At 40.1% G+C, this 21170-nt stretch overlaps 1 protein-coding gene across 1 annotated transcript in view; it reads left to right on the top strand.

The window, feature by feature from the left end:
- Window positions 1-21170, top strand: part of NUP210 (nucleoporin 210) — a 154575-nt gene that overhangs the window by 24615 nt on the left and 108790 nt on the right. The window contains exons 7-14 of the mRNA XM_089678742.1: window positions 622-778; window positions 2415-2485; window positions 6303-6409; window positions 11326-11466; window positions 13820-13957; window positions 14238-14393; window positions 15524-15719; window positions 19747-19892. Of these exons, the coding sequence (XP_089534868.1) occupies window positions 622-778; window positions 2415-2485; window positions 6303-6409; window positions 11326-11466; window positions 13820-13957; window positions 14238-14393; window positions 15524-15719; window positions 19747-19892 (1112 nt within the window). The remainder of the gene's footprint in view (window positions 1-621; window positions 779-2414; window positions 2486-6302; window positions 6410-11325; window positions 11467-13819; window positions 13958-14237; window positions 14394-15523; window positions 15720-19746; window positions 19893-21170) is intronic.

Below are 21170 nucleotides of genomic sequence, written 5' to 3'. Positions count from 1 at the left end.
GTGTGCAGCTGCTATTTTCTATCTTTTTTTTTTAACAAGCGCAGATTTTGGCATATACGGAATCAAATTACCTGACTTCTAGTTTACCCAGATATCAACGCTCCCTTTTTAAATATTTAAAAGCATTCAAAAACACTGATCTTGGTGTTTTGAATGCTTTTAAGGGCAGAGGAGGGATTTGGGGTCTTATCGATCTCTCCATAAAGAGTGTCTGTCACATGAGTATTGCTGTCAAAAGCACAGCAATAAAAGTGATTAAAAAAATATATTTTTTCTGAAAAATTCTTTTAAAAAAAATGTTGCACAAATACCATGTGACATAAAAAAGTGCAAAATCCATCATTTTATTCTATAGGGCCTCTGCTTTAAAAATATATGTTTTGGAGATTACAGCAAAACAATACAAATTTTTACATGTAAACAAAAGTGTCAGAAAAAGGCCTGGAGGTCAAGTGGTTAAAGGTGAACTAACTCTTTAAGGGTAACATTCAGCCACTTTGTAGCCCAGTCTAATTTTAAAGAATAATTTCAGGCATGGGGATTTTCTACATGGCTTTTACTTTCTTATTGTTAGAAAAGAGTGTCTCTTTAACCATCTACCCTTTTTATTGCCTCTCACAGATTTATTGATGCCGTCAGAACAATATGCATTGCAGCTTCAAAACCATGTGCCTGCTCCAGGGGGTAATAAATATGAGCCAGTGGCTAAGCTGGACCAGAGAACATCTAAAGTGACAGCAATGCAGGAGGGTCAAACCAACATTGTGCTTCTTCATAAAAATATCCTTACAAGATTATTATGGCATATGCATGTGTCTAACTCCTAGGACAGTGATGGCGAACCTTTTTGAGCCCGAGTGCCCAAAACTGCAACACAAACCAACTTTTTTATTTCAAAGTGCCAACACTGCAATTAACCACTTGCCTACCTGGACGCACTGACAGACGGCACTGATCGGTGGCACTGCTGGGCATCATTGATGGGTCGCACTGATGGGCAGCACTGATGGGCGACACTGCTGGGCAGCACTGACAGGTGGCACTGCTGGGCAGCACTGACAGGTGGCACTGCTGGGCAGCGCTGACAGGCTACACTGCTGGGCCCTGATGGGTGACACTGCTGGGCACTGATGGATGACACTGCTGGGCATCATTGATGGGTGGCACTGATGGGCAGCACTGATGGGCGACACTGCTGGGCACTGACAGGTGGCACTGCTGGGCAGCACTGACAGGCGACACTGCTGGGCACTGATGGGTGACACTGCTGGGCACTGATGGATGGCACTGCTGGGCATCATTGATGGGTGGCACTGATGGGCGACACTGCTGGGCAGCACTGACAGGTGGCACTGCTGGGCAGCACTGACAGGTGGCACTGCTGGGCAGCACTGACAGGCGACACTGCTGGGCACTGATGGATGGCACTGCTGGGCATCATTGATGGATGGCACTGATGGGCAGCACTGATGGGCAGCACTGATGGGCGACACTGCTGGGCACTGACAGGCGACACTGCTGGGCACTGACAGGCGACACTGCAAGCATTTAATCTCACCTCTGGCAGCGTCGGTGTGGCTTCCAACCCAGCAGCTCATTCCCATCCACTCTGAACACGTTGCCCCTGGCCCCGGAGCAGTGTGGGAGCCTCTTCCTCTCTTCCGCGCCAATCCCCGGGTACATCACCCTTGGTGCCAGAGCCGTTTCCTCTCGTCCACGCCCACCCTGGCCCAAGAGACATGTGGGAAATGTAGTTTGATGGGGATCCAGTGTGGACGAGATCTGGATGGCCGGTCCATTCGCGCTCATCATGCTCTTCTTCCTGGCGTGCCCACTGAGATGGCTCTGCGTGCCAGCTCTGGCACGCGTGCCATAGGTTCGCCATCACTGTCCTAGGATATGGTGATTGTGATATAACATTTATGTAAATGATACAGTATAACCTCGGACTTAGCTTGGACGTAGCTGCTTTTTGCTCCATGTAAAATAGTTTGATTGTCGTTGGTTGCAAGCTGTGTCTCTGTAAAGTGAACATATTGCATTGTTTGGCACTTTGCTTCCACACACCCACTCCTAAAAGACAAAAAGCCCAGTGTGAATTTTCTGGCAATGTCTTGGCTGCCCAGCTGTAAGAAAATCCTCTGTGAGTGTTTACAAGAGAGATGATAATTTTCATGGCGTGACTCCAATGACTCTGCATAACAAACATGACAGAGCTATTCTGGCCAGATTTCCTTCTTGATAAAGTACTGTAGCTGTGAAATCAGAAATATTTCATTTGTTTTCTTAACATAATTGACATGGTTACAAGCTTACTAGTGCAGGATTTTTTGTTTCGTTTTGTTCATGATCTAAACTATTTGGGATTCTTCAGCCTGGCTTTCAACATAAAGATCCTTAATGATTACTTTTTTAAATATCCGCATGCAAGGTGCTTCTCGATTACCGAATGGAACGATATTTGTGGTGGAACCTGGATATTTAGGTATTTTTCTTCTGCTCTCCTTAAAGTGATTGTAAAGTCTAATTTATTTATTTGTTTAAAGAACAAACATGCTATACTTACCTGTTCTGTGCAATAGAATTGCACAGCATGGCCCTAATCCTCCTCTTGTGATGTCCTCCGCTGGCACTCCTGTCTCTTACTCTTCTCAGTGTGCCACTATACAAAGCCACTTCCTGAGGTGACACACCTGTGGGCTTGATCTGAAGTCCCACTGCCTGCTTCCATAGACACAGACGGCTCTGCCCCGCCTCCACTCCCTCGTCACAGGATTTGACTGCCTTAGCAAATCCTGTGAGACTGGGGAGAACTGCTACAGACAGGCACAGTACTGTATTGTGACTTGGGTAGAAAGTGAGGAGAAATAATAATATAATGGAGCCCCAGATAGCAGTGAAAAAAACAGATTGTAATACTTCATCACTCTATCCAAACTAAAAAAAAAAATAAAAAAAGCTTTGGTTGGATACGTGCTTTAGTAAGCTATTCTTTGTTTGTACTAGGATAGAGGAGAGCTTATTTTAAAGCTGAACTCGAGTATGAGCAAATATATACTAGAAACGTGCTGTCTATCCATGTGATCAGACTTGGTCTTGTATCTGTTCCCCACTTCCTTCCCCTAGTGGAGCAGTGTTGGGGATGATCCTCTGTTTTAGAATTTGCTAGATCAAAAATTATTTTAAGGGCTTTAAAATTTGGCTCATTGAGCCCTATGGTATCTGAATAGAATTATTCTACTGATATATGAACATTAGCATGAGAGTGCCACTGTTACATTGGAAAGGTAGGAGAGATGTTTTTTGTTACCAAATACTGGGTTAAAATTTAATCATACAGGTTATAAGATGCTGGTTCATATTTCACTACTTCAGTTGCAGCACCTCCACCAACACGAACTCTGCAGTAGCAAATTCAAAGCAGAAGGCAAATTTCAGGCTAATTGTAAAAATTCTATGAAAGAACGGACTTTCACGGTCCCACATGCAATGATTTTTATAAAGAGCAGTTTTTATTAGAATCAATTACCATCCACAGATGAACAATTAATAATAATGAGCTATTTGCTATATTTCTCATGAAAGCGCTCAGCCTCCATATGTTATATAATTACATTTATTAGCCACGCTTTACAAAATAGAAACATGCGCAAACATTCTCCTAAATGAAAAGATCAAAACATTTTTGTACAAATACTGATAATTCAGTGGAGTACGGATGATTCTTTACACTTATCACAGGCAAATGCAAACAATCAAACATAGGCAAATGAGTGCTTTTCATATGTGCGAAAGAGTATTATCAAGCTATATACTGTATGTAAAGATCAGTTAGTCAGAGCTGCATTACAAGAAGGACCCCCAGGAGTCTTGCAACAGGAAGGTGCAAGTGAGTATCAGGCAACTTTGCTGCTCCTCAGTATAATGAACATATTTAATATTTAAACCTAAAAGTGCCTGAATTTTAGGGTGGGGAGGGAAGATATTACTTGGAATTTTATATTAGCCTAGCAGGCAAATCCACCAGCAGTGACTTTATTCATTGCCTCAAATATGATTATCGGTAGGTAATGACCTCTGTATCCAGTCGGTACTGGATCAATCAATACTGATGTATCAAATAGTCACATAGTTTCACATGTATCACATAGTTCCTGCCTTTTAAAATAAAGTGCCAAACAGTAAAATCAGTTATTATTTTTGTCTCCCCACCTCCTCAGTGGTGATTGCAAACAAATGGGGTTTTAGGGTGTCACCCTGTTTTTTTACTATATTTTTTTACACAAAACCTTTTCATAAAATGTGTGTAAATATATTTTTATAATTTCATTAAAGTACCACTTCATAAAATGCATGAAGAAAAATTGACTCCAGCAGTATCTCTATTTAACACTTAACTGTGTATTATTCTCGAAAAACTGCCCTTTGCTAACTACAAAGATCTAGTTTTAAGGCGGCTGTTACTGCATGTTTGCTTCTTCAGACCATATGGAGTATCTATAATCACACATGCACAATTAACAGTCATCAAATCTATTACAAATATATTCACTGTCACATTCACGTTTGTATAATACTTAAAGTAAATTAATCATATGACATGTAGGTGTGGTGCCACATGCAGCAGATTTCCAGGGAAGGAGATACGCTGAGGTGTTCCCCTCTAGATAAGAAATAAGGTTATCTATAAGGTATACTCATAAAAGTAGATAGACTGTCTTCTATTTGTACCTCTCTCCGCAAACAATGAAGTAATTTACCTCTGGGTCTGCCTTTCAGGCTTACAGCTGCATTCCAGCGTGCCACACCCCTGCATTCTTTAATACACCACCCAAACTTTACTTGCTAGACTCAAAGATTCAGACCACTCATAACCTCAGCATTTATCAATTTGTGTACATATGTGTCTAGACCTGTTGAAAAGATATAGTGTGACCAATCTGGATATAAATCCCGTCTATCCTGATCATATATCGTTGACATGAATACTGTAGCTTAGCAAATATATTAGCCATTCTTCACTCCCAAGGCTAAAAAGATACTCCAGTGTTATGTAATTTGCTGCAAAAAAGGAAACTCATTAGGTTAAGGATATAGTATGGGGCATGCTGTTTTATCTTGAATTCAACACAAGCATCCAAAGATGTGTGCCTCATTGCAAATGTGAAGGATTTCTCTTAGGTGGTGGAGTAATGTCTCTTTTGATAGATTCATGTACAACAGTCCTTGGGGTCTCAAAACTAGCTCCTGAGATCACAGACAGCCAGAACAACATCCTTGCTGTAGAGTGGGCCATAAGCTGCCCATCCAGTACTAGTATAGGCACAATAAAGTTCAGCTTGCCTGTGTCGATTCGCTGGGTATATTCAAAACGAAGGCTCAAAGCCTTCTGAACAATGGCAACAGTCAAATTCTCATGCAGAGTATACTCATGGGAGTTCCTCCCTTTTGTTGGATAAAGCAAATGTCCCAATCAATACAGTCCTTGTGGGAATAATGTGGTGGGAGGTCATCCGGTTCTGACATGTAGTTATCCTGATAACTAAGTACAATAAACAGGGTGACATTCCATATGTTTACATCTATCTACCAATAGGCACAGTGTAGTTGTTCCATAAGAGAAATGATATCTCTATATATGCTAACTGTATAACATGCCAGTATACAAGGACATAATATACGCCAGTTGTAACACAAACGGTGATGGGGTCCAATACAGCCATTGGTCCCTGGTTTGCCATCGATTCCTTGCAGTGTAGGGAATAGTCACAAATCCAATCACATAATACTATTTGTAGTACTGGAATACACATAATGCCATCTTTAGCAAGAACCTGTATTTTAAACCTCGAAGAATGGTTTGAAGCTTATATCACTTTCTCACAGTCCCCCTTCCCCCCCCATCCCCCTTCGGTCTTCATGTACTATCCAGTACCATCATAGTTGTGTTGCAAATATATGTGTCTTAATGGGTATGAACTTCCTTCTATGTAACTTAGATCTGGCACTGGGATGGTCTTTTTGGTCTATGCATGTTCATCTTTTAAATGATTCTAATAGAAACTATCTTTTTATAAAAACAGTAGGGCATGGTACTGTAAAAGTCCATTATTTTAATGGAAATGTTGTATATCTGTTGATGTTGTGCTGTGGCCAGTCAAAAGCTTAACTTGAAACATTATCCAGGCTATTTGTACTTATAAATTCAGTGTTCTAACTTTTGTTATTGCCTACTACTTGTGTACCTGGACAGGTTTTAAAAGGTTTGTTGAAATTGGGTAATTTTTTCTTTAATATTTCAGGATTTACTGTACATCCTGGAGATCAATGGGTACTTGAAACTGGAAGATACTATGAAATAACTATTGATATATATGACAAGTCCAGCAACAAGGTCTATTTATCTGATGTGAGTATAGATTCAAAAAAGGTGTATTAATTAATTGTACAGTATAGTTATAGGTTACAAGGTTAATATAGGTTACGAGGTTAAAGGCTAGGTGACTAAACATTAGCAAAGTTTTCAAGGACATGCCCCCCGGGATCCTTAACTATGGCCCTACTTCACTCTGAGCCCTCCGTTTTTATTGCTACTGTTTTAAGGTCATGGACCTCTTCTCCTTCACAGGGAAATCACTCTTCACTTAACCACTTATGTCTTTTTTTTTTTTTTATTATTATTTTCGAATTCTTCAACTTTCCATTGCCTTCTAATGTAACAAATAGAAATAGTGCGTCCATATTGGCCCAACCTCGGTAACCCTTGGGTGCTGTACCTGGACTCCATGCAGTGGGGACAGTCTCTAATGTTCAGCAATGGATGTTGCATAGGCACTCACCTTGGTACTTGGTGCTATGCATGCAGTCAGTCACAGAGTACTTTACAGGTTCAAGGTCATGATACCTGCATAGGGAAACCAGTCCTTGACCGCTGATAGCTTTTGACTGGTAATGTTAGACCAAAGCAATATCTGTAAACGTTTTGAATTTGGCACAAAAAACAGGTGGATGGTACAGACTGTCTTTGGAGACCTTTAGGGACTCTGGTCTAAGATTCAAATTCTGTAATCTAGTAGCTTTCGGACTTTCCACTCTTGCATGGTAATCATAGGTCTGCTAGTAGCAGCCCAGTTTCGCTCCAAGCCTCTGCAGCTGAACATTGTTTTCGTGAGACAAGTTGATTTGGTCTTTGGACAGACCGATACATCTGTACATAGGAAATCTTTTACTTGCTGTTCTGGTATCAGACATGGAAGGCATATTTCACTTGGTGTGATTCTCTGTCTTTCCACCCCTGGAATTTCTCAGTAGGATGAGTTCTCTGCTTCTTGCAGCTGGGTCTTGATCTGCATTTGGTTTTCAGATCCATCAGGGATCAGGTTTTTACCCTTTCTGTTCAGTTTCAAAGGCCATTGACCTCTCATTGTTTAAGACTATATTTGTACAACAGGTATCCCATATAGCTCCTCTATGTAGTTCTTTCTGTGCGCCAGAAACTGCTGTTTTAAATCATTGGAAATTACTCTCACCCACAAGATGGTATTTCTTAATTTGCAAGAAAAGTGTTTGAAGTGGCAGCCTTGTCTTTCCAGAAACCATTTGTTTCTGCATAGGGAGAAGGTGGTGTTGAGGCCCAGGATGTCCTTCTTACCTAAGGTAGTTTCTGCCTATCACCTCAACCAGGACAGCCACTGCTTCTTTTAGGAAGACAGATTCCTTTTTTTAGTAATCGTGGGCCCTGTAAGGGTGATCCAGCTTCTCACTCCACCATCTGTACATGCTGTGAACAGACCATCATTCAAGATGTTGGTCTCAAAGATCAGGTTACACCCTTTGCAGTCAAGGTGCACTTTGCTAGGTCTGTGAGTGCTTGATTGACTTTTCTATTTTAAGCATTTGTTTCTCAAATTTATGAGGCTAACACTTGGTCTTCTCTAAGTTCCACTAGGTGGATGTTGCTGCCTCATTTGATGGCCAATTTAGATTTAGTCCTTCAGGTGGCTTATGGCAGTTCGCAGTTTTCTGTTTATCTTGGGTCCTTTAGCATTTTTTGCTATGTTTTTTCATTCAGTTGGACTAATTTTGGATATCCTGAAGGTTTAAAGTGTTACTAAACCCAGGACCCTGTACTAAACTCAGGACCCTGCATTCACTATATCTGGTCTCCCACAGTACACACTACATGGAAATGCAATTATTTTAGTAAATATAAACTGCTAAATACCTTTTCTCATCAGCAGTTAGAGCAGTCTTGTGACTTCAGCTGAGCACTGGTTAAAGTTTGTAGGAGGAATTTTTTCTTTCTGCTCTAGGAGGATGCAAAACCCCTGACCTCTGTCTGGAGAGTGCTGATTGGCCCTGTGCTGATCACATGCACTCTCCCAAGAAAAAAAAAAAACCTCTCTAGCAATACACACCAAACTGAGCATGTGCATGTGACTACGGGTTTAGTCTGTCTTATTGGGTGGATATTTGAACAAGAGGAGAGGCAGGGAAAATGGGACCAAATGGCCTCTTTGCACAATGCAGAGGATTAACTCCTTATGTTCCACAGTTAGTATAACAAGCATGCTTTACTGCATATACAGACTGATTTTACTGTTGTGGATTTAGTAACACTTTAAGACCGTGTTCTCAATGGATGAGAAAGATTAAGGGTCCATGCACTCTGCTAATGTAGGCATTTTGTTGTTGTTTTTTTTTTTTCCAGCCTGTAGAAGCAGCTCTGTTAGCCTCTGTGCCCGTGCACATTAGGGGGTTTACAGGCATATTTTCAGAGGAATGTTTAGATGCAGGAAAAAAAACCCTTCACAATCGTGTTTTTGAGGAGATTTCGGGCAGAAAAAAACTTAACGCTCTTCAGGCTCCATTCACATTAGGACATTTCAAATCACAGGCAGAATTGCTGTGGTTCTCCCCACGATTTGTGAAATTGTGAAAACGCACGATCGCATGTTCAGCACATGCATGTACGCCATTTTGCCTGCTCGGGTTAAGGTGGTTGCACAGATTGCAGCTTTTGGACCGGGTCGCTTTGAGTGGCCTGGGATCATGTTATCTCATGTCAACAAAGCTGTTATGAATTAATTTAATTCATAACAGCTCCGCTTCTGATACTAGTGAGCTGTGATTGGCTCACAGCTAACACCCTGTACCATGTGATTAACTGTGGCCAATCACAGATCACTGGTGATCACAGCTGTCCTGAAACTCATTCATGACAGTTCAAAGCAGTGCTAGCACAATGATTCTTGTTGAATCAGCAATCAAAGTGTAATAAAAAAAAAAAAATAAAACCTGATATATCCCATAGTTTGTAGATGCTATAAATTTTACACAAACCAATTTAATATACACTTATTGGGATTTTTGTTTTGTAACTGCAAAAAGTGAAAACATTTTGTTTGGCCTTTTTTTGTTTATATGATAAGGTTTAAAAAAAACGCACTGGTGATCAAATATCACCAAAGAAAGCCCTGTTTGTGTGAAAAAAATTCTATACATTTAATTTGCGTACAGTGTTGCATGACCACGCAATTGTCAGCACAGTGCTGAATAGCAAAAATGTCCTGGTCATGAAGGGGGTAAAAGTTTCCGGAGTTTAAGTGATTAAGATGCATTGAAAAGGATTTTACGTTGAGTACAAAAATCCTATTTTACTATGTGTTGTTTGTGTATGCTTTCTTGTATTTACAGCATTTTGGATTTTTTTCTGTGCAAATAAAGGGTACATACAGCTGTTGTAACCCATCCTTAAAGTGTTACTAAACCCACAACAGTAAAATCCATCTGTATATGCTGTAAAACATGCTTGTTATACTCAATGTGAAAACTTGGGGGTTAATCCTCCGCATTGTGTGATGAGGTTGTTTGATCCTGTCTTCTCTAATCCTCCCCTTCTTCTACTGTCCCAGTGCATCTGCTGATTGTACAGAACTCTAGGAGTCACTCTGCACATGCTCAGTTTGGTGTGTATTGCTAGAGGTTTTTTTTCTTTTGGGAGGGTGCATGTGATTAGAACTGTCCAGGCAGAGGGTCAAGGGTCATGCAGCCTCATAGGACAGTCAGAAGAGAATTAAAACTTCCTACAAGATTAACCAGTGCACGGCCGAACACTGATAGAAGTCACAAGACTGCTATATACTGATGAGAAAAGGTATTTAGCAGCTTATATTTACTTAAATAATTGCACTTCTGTGTACTGTGGGAGACCAGATATAATGAATGCAGGGTCCTGGGTTTAGTGACAGTTTTAACCTGATTCATTTATTAAATCATGGACTTCTGGACTTGTATTTTACATTCTTGTGCTATTGACAAAGAAAAGAAGAAAAAAGTCCGTATTTTCCGGCGTATAAGACGACTTTTTAACCCATGGAAATCTTCTGAAAAGTCGGGGGTCGTCTTATACGCCGGGTGTCGTGCTGAAACTTACTGTACTGGGACTTCCGAGCTGGAGTAGCGGCAAGATGAGTATGCCCATGAAGATGTGTATCCCTGACGCTTGTGCGCATCTCACGGTTTTCGGCAGCAAGGTCAGATGTAGCAGTTGAGTACTCGATTGATCGTGACTGAAACTGTGACATGTGCAGAAGCGTCAGGGATACACATTTTCATGGGCATACTCATCTTGCTGCTACACCCGAGTAGCGGCTGCGACGGGAGTGCTGCGCGGGAGAGCCATTTGTGCCCAGGTGGATGACCGGAAGAATGCGAAGATTACTGGTATTTATGAATTCTCTGCTCCAGACATTGATGGCAATGTAGTTTCCCTGGAGAAATGCAGGGGCTATGTCTGTATCATTGTTAATGTAGCATCTAAATGAGGAAAAACACCTGTAAACTACACTCAGCTTGTAGAAATTCACGCCAGATATGCTGAGAAAGGTTTACGTATCCTCGGATTTCCCTGCAATCAGTTTGGAAAGCAGGAACCTGGGGGTGAAGCTCAAATTAAAGGCTTCCTACAATGTAAAATTTGATTTAAAGCTGTTGATTGAATGATGACTCATAATTATATGGTATACACTAAAAATAAAAAAAAAACACTGTATGATGGGGTAGTCAGTATATTTTGGCATATACCTGTGTACTGCTCGGATCGTCTTGGAGACAGGGAGGGGTAGTCTTATATGGCGAGTATAGCCCAAACCCTATATTTTGACAGGAAAAGTAGGGGGTCGTCTTACACGCCAGAAAATATGGTAAGCATTAGATCTTTAAAAGTTAACAGAGGCTAACTGGAAGTTATCTGATAATTACAGCTTCACATTTTGATTTCATTGATAACATTCATGGTCTGTAAGTAAATCTGTTTAATTTCAGAATATACGTATTGAAGCCAAGATACCAAAGGAATACTTTGAGGTTCTGGAAAGCTCGCTGAATGGGTCGTACCATCATGTGAAAGCTGTGAAAAGTGGTCAGACAGTAATTGACGCAGCTCTGACATGTATGGTAGATGAAGTAAGTGTGACTAGTTGTGTATACTAGTATTTTTTAATTTCAGAGAAGAACAATATATGTTAACACCTTTTTGGTTATGAAAACTACTGTGTTTTTCTGGTCTGCCAAAAGTGATAAGTAATGGCCCCTAGAATTATTCAAAGGGACATTGTGGGATGAGAGGGTCCTGTTGTTCACAGGCAGATAGGGATATCTGTTTTTCTTAGAAAATCATTTCTGCAGTTTGAGTGGCTTCCTAACAAATTACACAGTGGAGATGTGTGGTACTGTCTGAAAGGTTATGTTCTTTATTTTGTACTTTGTTTTGTGGAAAACATAAAAGGGAGAATTTGTTTTTAAATTTAATGATACACTCCCTATTAGATAATACACAGGCACTAACTAAAAGTAGAAGGGAAAGGAAAAAAAACTAGAAAAAAATGACACAAGGGGATCACTGAAAACACCACCTAGTTTTAATGTTTAATCTAAAATAATCAAATTAAAGACATTGTAAATTATTATGCTCCTTTCAAGAAAAAAAGGTCTTCCAGTTTTGTATAATTTTTATCTATAGTAGTTGTATTGAGTTGTGGATTAACTGGCGTTCATTAGATAAACTATTGGAGACTAGCATATGATATGGATTCCACCTTGATATGATAATGTGAACAACAATACACAAAGGGTAGAAGTCTTTAAAGATTGTGCTTCAATGTTTGTCCAGTGCCCTGTCATGCATTTCCCAAAAGTATGGTCAGTGTGGGCTATTAAAAGGACATTGCCACTATATATTTAAGTTAAGATGTGTAGAAGTGAATACAGCAAAGCATGGGTGTTAATGTTTTCTATGATCAACTCTGTTCCTGATGCTCAGTTTTTTTTCTTGTTTATGCATGTAATTTATTTTCTATTCAGTAGCCTGTTAATTTATAGCTAAACTCCAGGCAAACTGCTAACTAAATATAATGGATTGGTTTTACTGGCAAAGAATATGCATTTTTGTCCATCCAGTCCTGGGATTTACATAGCTCTGCCATATAGCACCATCCTATCTGGCAAGACTGGACACCTAATTTTTCTAAGTTGCAGTAAATTAATAATGAGACCTACAGTACATTGTGAATGGACAGCAGAAGGAAAAGCAGCAGATTGATTTGCCTGTCACTCCGTCTCTCTTATCCTATCAGCATGTTGTGAGCACAGCTGCTTGGCTCCTTGTACTGCTTCTACTTCTCCCAGTTAACTGAGCTTTACAGAGGCTGCAGGAGACTGATTCCAAGTAAAATTAAGGTAGTTGTACTGCTTGCAATAAATGCATTAATTGACTGATGGACAAAGAGCAGCATTGATTTGTGCCTTTTTTTTTTTTTGTCTGCTTGGATTTCCGCTTTAAAATAACTTGATTGTAAGAAAGCTTGATGTACAGGGGTATTTGGGTAATTTTCCTTTTTTTTGGTAACATTCCATTTTTTATCAAGGTTAATTTAAGTAAGTTTGCATGTGGAAAAAAGACAAACACAAGAGTCCTGTTTAGCTGCTTCCCGACCGCCCTATAGCAGATATACTGCTACAGGGCGGCACGGGTGCGCAAAATCACGTATATATACATGATTTTGCATTTCCGGATAGGGGGCACGCGCCCTACCCGTGACATTGTTTGCAGCCATGGCTATCAATAACTGGGTCCCCGCCAGTGATTACTCGCCAGTGCCCGGTGATTGCCGAGCATCTCTGACGGGGAGTAGAACTGTATGTAAAGAAAACAGTTCTCCCTGTCAGCTCCTGCACACTGCTTTGGATTGCTGTGCACAGCCATGCAAAGCAGTGTGATTACAGTGAAGCACATGGGCACAGACACAAGTAAAACACACCCAGCACATAGTTAACCCTTTGATCGCCCCTCATGTTAACCCCTTCCCACGCAATGACCTTGGTACAGTGTCAGTGGGTTTTTTTTTTTTTTTTTAGCACTGATCACTGTATTGGTGTCACTGGGGATTTCAGTGACGCCAAATCCGTTTCCCCCAGTGTCAGAATGCCCGCCGCAGTCCTGCTATGAATAAAAAATTCCAGTGTCTATACCGCCATTTGTAAATGCTATACCTTTCACGTAAACCAATTAATTTACATGTATTGGGGTTTTTTTTTGCTTTTTTTTTTTTTTTTTTTTTTTTAACAGACATGGAGCAGAATAAATTTTGTACATTTAAGTTGGGTGCAGTGTTGCATGACTGCGCAATTGTCAGTTAAAGTAACGCAGCGCTGTAACACAAAAAATGGCCTGGTCAGGAGAGGGGGGGGGGGCAAGGGGTTAAGGTACAACAGAATATGTCTGATTAGAGCATAACATTATAATGTATTTTTTTTGCAGGATGGAGGTGTTCATGTGCTGGCAAACCCAGTGAGGAACCAGCAAGAGGTGGAAATCTATACTCCGATTACACTTTCACCCAAAATTCTTACTTTTCCCTGGCAGCCCAAGCCAGGAGCTTATCAGTACATAATACAGGTAATAGAAGTGCTCTTCAGTAGACCTGTTTCAGGAATTTTAATTGTGTTGTTAAAAATTCATGATGCATTTAGTTGTAGTATGTGGACTGTGTATAAACAAGTCAAGAAAATAAAAAGGCTCTGATTTTAGAAGCTTTATATTGCACAATTCCATATGTAAATATGTTTTTACAGAACAGGGTTTTGAAATTTTTTTTGTAATTGGTAAATTAAATAATTTCATTATATCTATTTAACTAATGTATAACTATGAATACACCTGTAATTGTTCTTTCAAGGTACAAGGTGGAAGTGGGAATTTCACTTGGTCCTCATCCAATAATGCTGTGGCTACAGTAACTGTCAAAGGGTTAATGACAACTGGAGATGACATTGGTGTTAGTGTTATACGGGCTCGTGATGTGCAAAATTCTTTACATTTTGGAGAGATGAAGGTGAGTTACAGATTGCATTACATCCTTTTTCAGCTAACTCTGTTCTATTTACATGTATATGTTGATTTTTGGTAAAGAGAAGTAACATTTTGTGTGTGTGTGTGTGTGTGTGTCTTACTCTCCACTTGGATATTCTTCAGATAGAATATCCTGTTGTGCAATAACCACATCTGCATGCATATGGGGTAGTGTGTACATTTTTCTCATGTCCCCAAACAATACATAGATTGGATTGTACATATTTGTATAAATATTTTTATGCCCAAATCTGTTAAAACTGAACTCTGGGCTGTGGAACTTTCTATTTAAATATAATCCTCCAATATAAATCCACTTTGTGTGCACCTAATGCCTTTTAAAAACCCTGTTATTACCTCTAATAATGTATCAGTGACCTTATCACTGTGCTTCACCTAGTCTGTGTAGAAAGCATAGCTGTGGGAGGAACCTAGCAAACCCATCCACTACAGACTGCTTTCAGAAAACCTAAAGGTAGTGGGTGGATACAAGACCAGTCACCCTGCCAATGCTAGCTGCCTTCTAACAATTTCTGGCTGCCTCTTGCTTTATTTACTTTGAATTGCGGATATGGAAAAGTATGCAATAATTAAAGATAGACCTATCTGAATATTTGTTTTGAGGCAGTGACTTATGGAGTCTTGCTTTGCTCATTCAGAGCAGTGAGACTGAACCTCTTTCTAGCCTTCTTCCTGACCCACTTATACTCCTCTTCAAATCACTACACTCCCCCCCCCTCCGCTCCTTCTTGTGTTGCAGTTATGGCAAAAATGCCTGATTCTTGTGGGAACGGGGCCACGTTCAGCCAATTTCCAGGACTGAACAATATCACATGATGGAGGGGAAGACATTGTCCATTGTGTGTAACCATCTAGCAACACTGAGCTTACTCTGAGTATTTGATGGTAGCTGTGATGGAGGGAGTGGCAGGGGAGTACTGTGAAGGTGAATATTTAGTTGAAGGGTAGCCTAGTAAAAGAATTAAATTGAAAAAGTGAGAATCCCTTTAAATTAAAGGAAGGAAATCCGATTGGCAGCCTGAAACTTGATGCTTTCAACAATAGCAACTCTCTTCTTTCACATTATTTTAAGACACATATTTTAAATTTTAGGTGTTTGTCATTGAACCCACTGGCATGGAATTTACTCCTTGTCCAGTTGAAGCCCGTTTAGGAAACAGTCTGGAGCTGCCTCTAAGGATATTTGGCCTTCTCAATGGTGATAATGAAGTAGTGTCATTGAGTGACTGCTCGCACTTTGACTTGTCTGTGGAAATGGAGACTCCTGGAATATTCAAGATCCTGCCAGGTATGTCCTGTCCTAAATAACATAGCATTGGAAAAGAATCTACAATCTATTTTTTCTGTCAACTCTTATCTATCCTGTCAACTTGCACACGCACAAGGGCACATATTTTTATGGAAATGGAAATTGTACCCACGTGAGGTATTCCTACAAATGTAGCAGTATTTCTAGTGCCCTAATTCATGGTTAACTTAAATTCATAGCCTGCAAAGACATAATTCACAGATAACGCTAAACTGATAACCCGTAAAGACTTTTAAAACATCGCCTATGGACCATTTCTGCGTACCATAGTTTTTTGCCATTTCATGGGTGCATGCAGTTTTAAGTCTTGACATTTGGGGTATCTGTTTAGTCAGCGCAACTCCCATCTTTCCTAAAAAAAAAAAAAAAAAAATATGCTTCTGATAAATAGTTGTGCAACTACCATGCAATACAAAAAAATTATCTGCCACCACTTTATTCTGCAGGGCCTTTATGTTCAGAAAATATATAATTGTATGGGGGTTTCAAGTAGTTTTTTGGAAAACTATGCAGATTTTAACGTGCCTGAAAAATTAAAGCTATAGTAAAGTCTGCATTAAAAAAAAAAACAAATCCTTTCCCTGCAAGTTGAGAGCATAATGTGCTAGTATGCATCTCATACTAGCATATTATGAAAGCCTTGCCTGAAAATGAAGCCCTCTGGTGGCACACTGTCACCACTAACAGGTACCGGCTGTTTGAAACGCTTGAGCCGCGATGAAATTACTTCTATGCATGCACACAGGAGTCATGGCCGCAGCACAGAGCTCTGAAGGAACAGCATATGCAGTATGCTGTCCCTCTAGAGCACAGTGTGCGTGCATCGGTGATGTCTCTGGCTGCAGAATTTACTCCTAAACGATGCACGACTTTGAGATATTCCTTGTACCTACAGGTAAAGTTTATCATAAGCTTGCTTGTGGGTGCAAGTCAGTCCCAGTAGACAAGTTGTTAAAAGACCCTATGGATTAATAGCTGGAAACCCTTTCTAAGGGCCAATTCGCACTACGTGCATTTCAGTTGCTTCTTTTCTGCATCCAAAACGCACAGAAAGTAGGTTATATTGTTGCTAGTGTCATAGTTCACATCATTGCTTGCAGTTCCAGTGCGTTCCAGTTGCAGAAAAAAAAAGTAGAACATGCTGCATTTTTTCTGCACAGAACTGTACTGGAATGCGGTAAAGTGCATCAAAAAATCCCTAGCCAAAAGGGGCATTTTTTCTCTGGGTGCCAGAATTCCACATGGAATCCACTAGGACAGTCTTTGTGCATCTCCATCCAGGGGGAACCTTCTGGCCTTTGTGGACATCAGGGATGCCTTTACTGCGCATTAAAGCCATTTGGGATATTCACCTTCTGTATTTGTCCCGTTTTACCGTTAGCACTGAAAGTGAAAGAAAATGCTAAATTTTGAGTTGTTCCCAGATCAAGAATAGAGGAGAAATCTCCCAGTGGGGACACTAGTTCTGGTGACAACCCAGAATTCTCCCATTTTGGAGGGATTTCCTTTAACTTCTCTGACTGTGGAACAGGAAGTGAGGTGAAATATCCCCAATGGGATAGCAAAAAAAAAACCTGATGGGTTATAACCCTTTATTTAAAATGGAAAATAAATTTGCCTTTAGTTCTGCTTTAATGCTTGCCTCTTTTTGAGGCAGTTACATTTGCCCAGTTTCACTCTCAAGTCCATTACAACTCAGCATTCTGTCAGTATGGGACAAGAGGGCTCAAAGTCTGAACTGTCTCTTATGTCTGATTCCCAAACCAGGCTTTCCCTGGTATGGTGAATCACAAGTGCAATGCTGGGGTCAAAGAAATACTTCCTCCTATTAGTTTGAAAGTCTAACTAATGATGAATGCAAGTCTATCTGACTAAATAGGAGTCCTGAATACCTTCTTGATACAGGGGACTTGGTTGGCAGATGAATCTTGTCTCCTTATGAGTATTCTGGAGCTCAGAGCAATTTGTTTTTTTTCCCTCGATGCTGGTCCTCTTGACTACCAATTTATCCAACCAGGATTCAGTCAGACAACTCCACGGAAGTGGCATACATCACCCATCAAAGAGCACGAAGTATCACATTTCAAAGAGAAGCAGCTCTGTTTCTAACATAAGTTTAACTTCAGGTTTCAGCCCTGTCTGCCATACACATTCCAGGTGTGAAAAATTGGCAGGTAGACTTCCTTGGCCATCAAAGTCTGGACTCCGGAGAATGTTCCTTTTATCCCAAGGTGTTTGAAGACCTCTGTATCAGCTGGGGGACACTGGATGTGGACCTCCTCCCTACCAGGTTCAACATCAAACTAGTATATATAATATATGCCTTTCCTCCTCTAAAAGTCCTTGCTCGCTTACTCCACAGGATCGAGGAGGAGGAGCACTTTGTTGATTATAAATGCACGAGTCTGGCCCAGGCAGTTCAGGTACTTGGACCCTGGCAGACTGCTTGGACTCTTTGAATTCTTGAAAAGCCACCTTTTGAAACTAATGAGGATATTCTTTTGTCTACACTCATTCACAGATTTGCCTTTCTTGTTACAAACATATCTGTGAGGTGAGTTTTGAGTTGGGCCCCCTTGTAATGAGTCCTTTCTTGTGCTACACAAAAATAAGGTTGTTTTGAGACCCAATTCCTCTCCTCTTCCCAAGGTGGTTTCTTCCTTAAGGATATTGTTCAACCATCTCTCTTAAGGAGCACAGAGATGACCCAATTCCCCCATCCACACGGAGTTATTCTATTCTGACAGTGGGGAAACTTCCTCACTATCAGAATACAATGATCAGTGCTAACGGCTGAAGCCTGTGGCGCTCATCGAGCAACATTTATCCAACAGGCTGGTTGTACAGAAGGCGATCGGTAGATTGGCTTCTGTACAGCCACTGTCCTCATACATGGATTGAAATTTAGCTGGTCCCTGCTGAACCTACCAAATTTTGATCCATAAATAAGCCAGTTTTACCCTGAAACATCCTAAATAGACTTCCATTCATTGTTTGGATGTGGGGTCAAATCGATGTTTGTTTTCGATTGCAGTGATGGGAAAATTTGAAGAAGGACTGAAAACTTTTTTTGATCAAACTAATTTTCGGCTAGTATATATGGTTATCGTTCAGAAATTACATTCATTTTAAACTCAAATGTTAACCGCAAAAGACAATTTTCGAATGTCATTCGTCCATTCACTGAATGTTCAAAGAATTTGAAAATATTCTCGTCTGAAGATCTACATGTGTATGGCCAGCTTACCTCTGGTTATTCCTGAAGGTCCCCGTAGGCAACAATCACTTCACATTCCCTTATTGCCAGGTGGATTCAGTACTGCTCGTTCAAGCCTATGATCCCAAGAATAAGGCTCCAACTTTTCAGCTTTTTGGGCTTTTTCTTCATCTGGCTTTTTTTTAGTTTTGCAAATCTGCCACCTGGTCTTCTGTTCACACATTCAGAAGGTTTTACTTGGTGGATGTCCAAGCTTCAGCTGATGCTGACTGCAGTCATAAACCCCCTCTGTTAACCTGTTAATTTTTGTGGGCCTGTTAGCCTTTAATTTGTTGTGTTGCCCACTCCCCAGCTGAACTGCTTTTGTAAATTCCAGCCATAATGATTTATTGAAGCCCGTGTCTTGTACTGTACAAACAGAGAATTGGAAATTAGAATTTTTTATCTTACCAGTAAATTCCTGGAGTTCATTGCAGGGCACAGAAACCTTCTCTCTCTCTCTCATTATAATTTCTCTATTTGTCACAAAACTGAGGCTAGCTAGGAGTAGAAAGGATTATATAGTGGGAAGTCCCTGCAACCTTTCTTTTTGCCATTGTCCAGTGATCCGAAGGTAGCTGCATGTAACACAGTTGAAATGCTTTAAAGAAGCCAATGTCCTGTACTATACTCCAGAAAACAGGTTTTACTGGCGAGTCAAAAATCCTATTTTTGTTGTTTCTACAATGACAGTATTCGTTTTATTGTGAAATTTACTGATATTCACCTACCTCTTATTTTGTGTTCTAGGTAGACTCAAACCAAGTGTTGAATATTGTAGCGGTATTACTGTACAAGGAGTGACTGCTGGGTACACAACAGTGTTTGTCAGCTACACTCATGGTCACATATACTTAAAAGCCAAAATTATAATTGCTGCTTATCTACCTCTAAAGGTAAGTGTTAAAGCAATAAATTTAATTTCAGTGGTCTTATTAAAATAAAAACTTGTGAAAGTTTTCTGTGCAACCTATTCTGTATAAACTGCCATTGGGCTGAAGGAGACTGAAGAGCGATATATGGCAGTACCATTGTTTTGTTTTACACACATTTCACCTTTGGCAAGTTGTACATAAAACAAATATGAAACGTTTTTACAAAACAAAGTTGTTTGTTTTTAGTACCATTTCAGGAGTCCACATGTAGCTTGAGCTTTGTCGTCTAGTGTTTAGCATACATACTAATCAATTACATACCATTATTTCCTATGTTTGGGAGTGCCTGACAGTCACTGATGATATTCTTTATAAATCAGAATTTGACCTTGTGTCTGTTGTGGAAAGTAAATAAATATGTTGAAATAAATAAATACATTGTGTATATATATATATATATATATATATATATATATAAATATATATATTCGTCAGCACCGGGTTAAAGGGACCAAGTGAGAAATAGTTTGACCATAGTCATACTAGGACATTTGGTAGCTCACTAAGAGTTGCAAACATTTAAATAAAAATCTTTTTTGGAATTAAAAACTTTTTAAAGTATGTACTCCTTTTATTTATTTTTTTTCTTTTTTTAGTTTAAAAGTTGAACACCGTACACCCCCTTAGTCCCCCTGCCCTTACCTCTGTGGGCGATACAGTTTTACTGTCCATGCAGCCTGTGGGGATTCAAAATAATGCTGTCCTTCCTCTTCTCTCCCTAGGAACATGGGGACTGATCAGAGTGGTACTGATTGTTCAACATTTTCATGTTTTGATCCGTGTGTGTTTGTGGGGTGGGGGAAGATATTATGGTGTTGGTTCACCTTTTTCTTTTTTTCTGAAAAAGTGAGCTAATACTTTGTCCTTTTCTATTTGTACTTTTGTTTTTATTTCACTGTGTTAAATGCTTTAAACAGCTGTACAAAACTAACAGTAAGCCACCCTCCCCAGCCTACCTGAACTAATTTACAGGTAAACCTCTCCACTCCAGCTCCTTCCTTGCCTCAACAGCACAGCTGCGGCCTGCACCTATGCATGTCCAGTAGAAATCTTTTTGAGCATTTGTCACGTCTGTTTCATGCATGAGCCCTCATAAGATTCTATAGGGCCAAAAGCTGAGTATCCTTATTTTTGAAGAGCGATGACTTTTCAGACACCCCTGGGTGTACATACTTGTTCAAGGATCAGACTGATGGTATCAGAGCCTTCATCTTCAAAAACCGAGGCTGAACTCTGCTT

Source organism: Staurois parvus, unplaced genomic scaffold (assembly GCF_062004578.1).
Source record: "Staurois parvus isolate SC_StPar_1 unplaced genomic scaffold, SC_StPar_1.0 ptg000209l, whole genome shotgun sequence".
Classification (NCBI taxonomy): domain Eukaryota; kingdom Metazoa; phylum Chordata; class Amphibia; order Anura; family Ranidae; genus Staurois; species Staurois parvus.
This window is presented reverse-complemented; position numbering and strand designations above follow the sequence as displayed.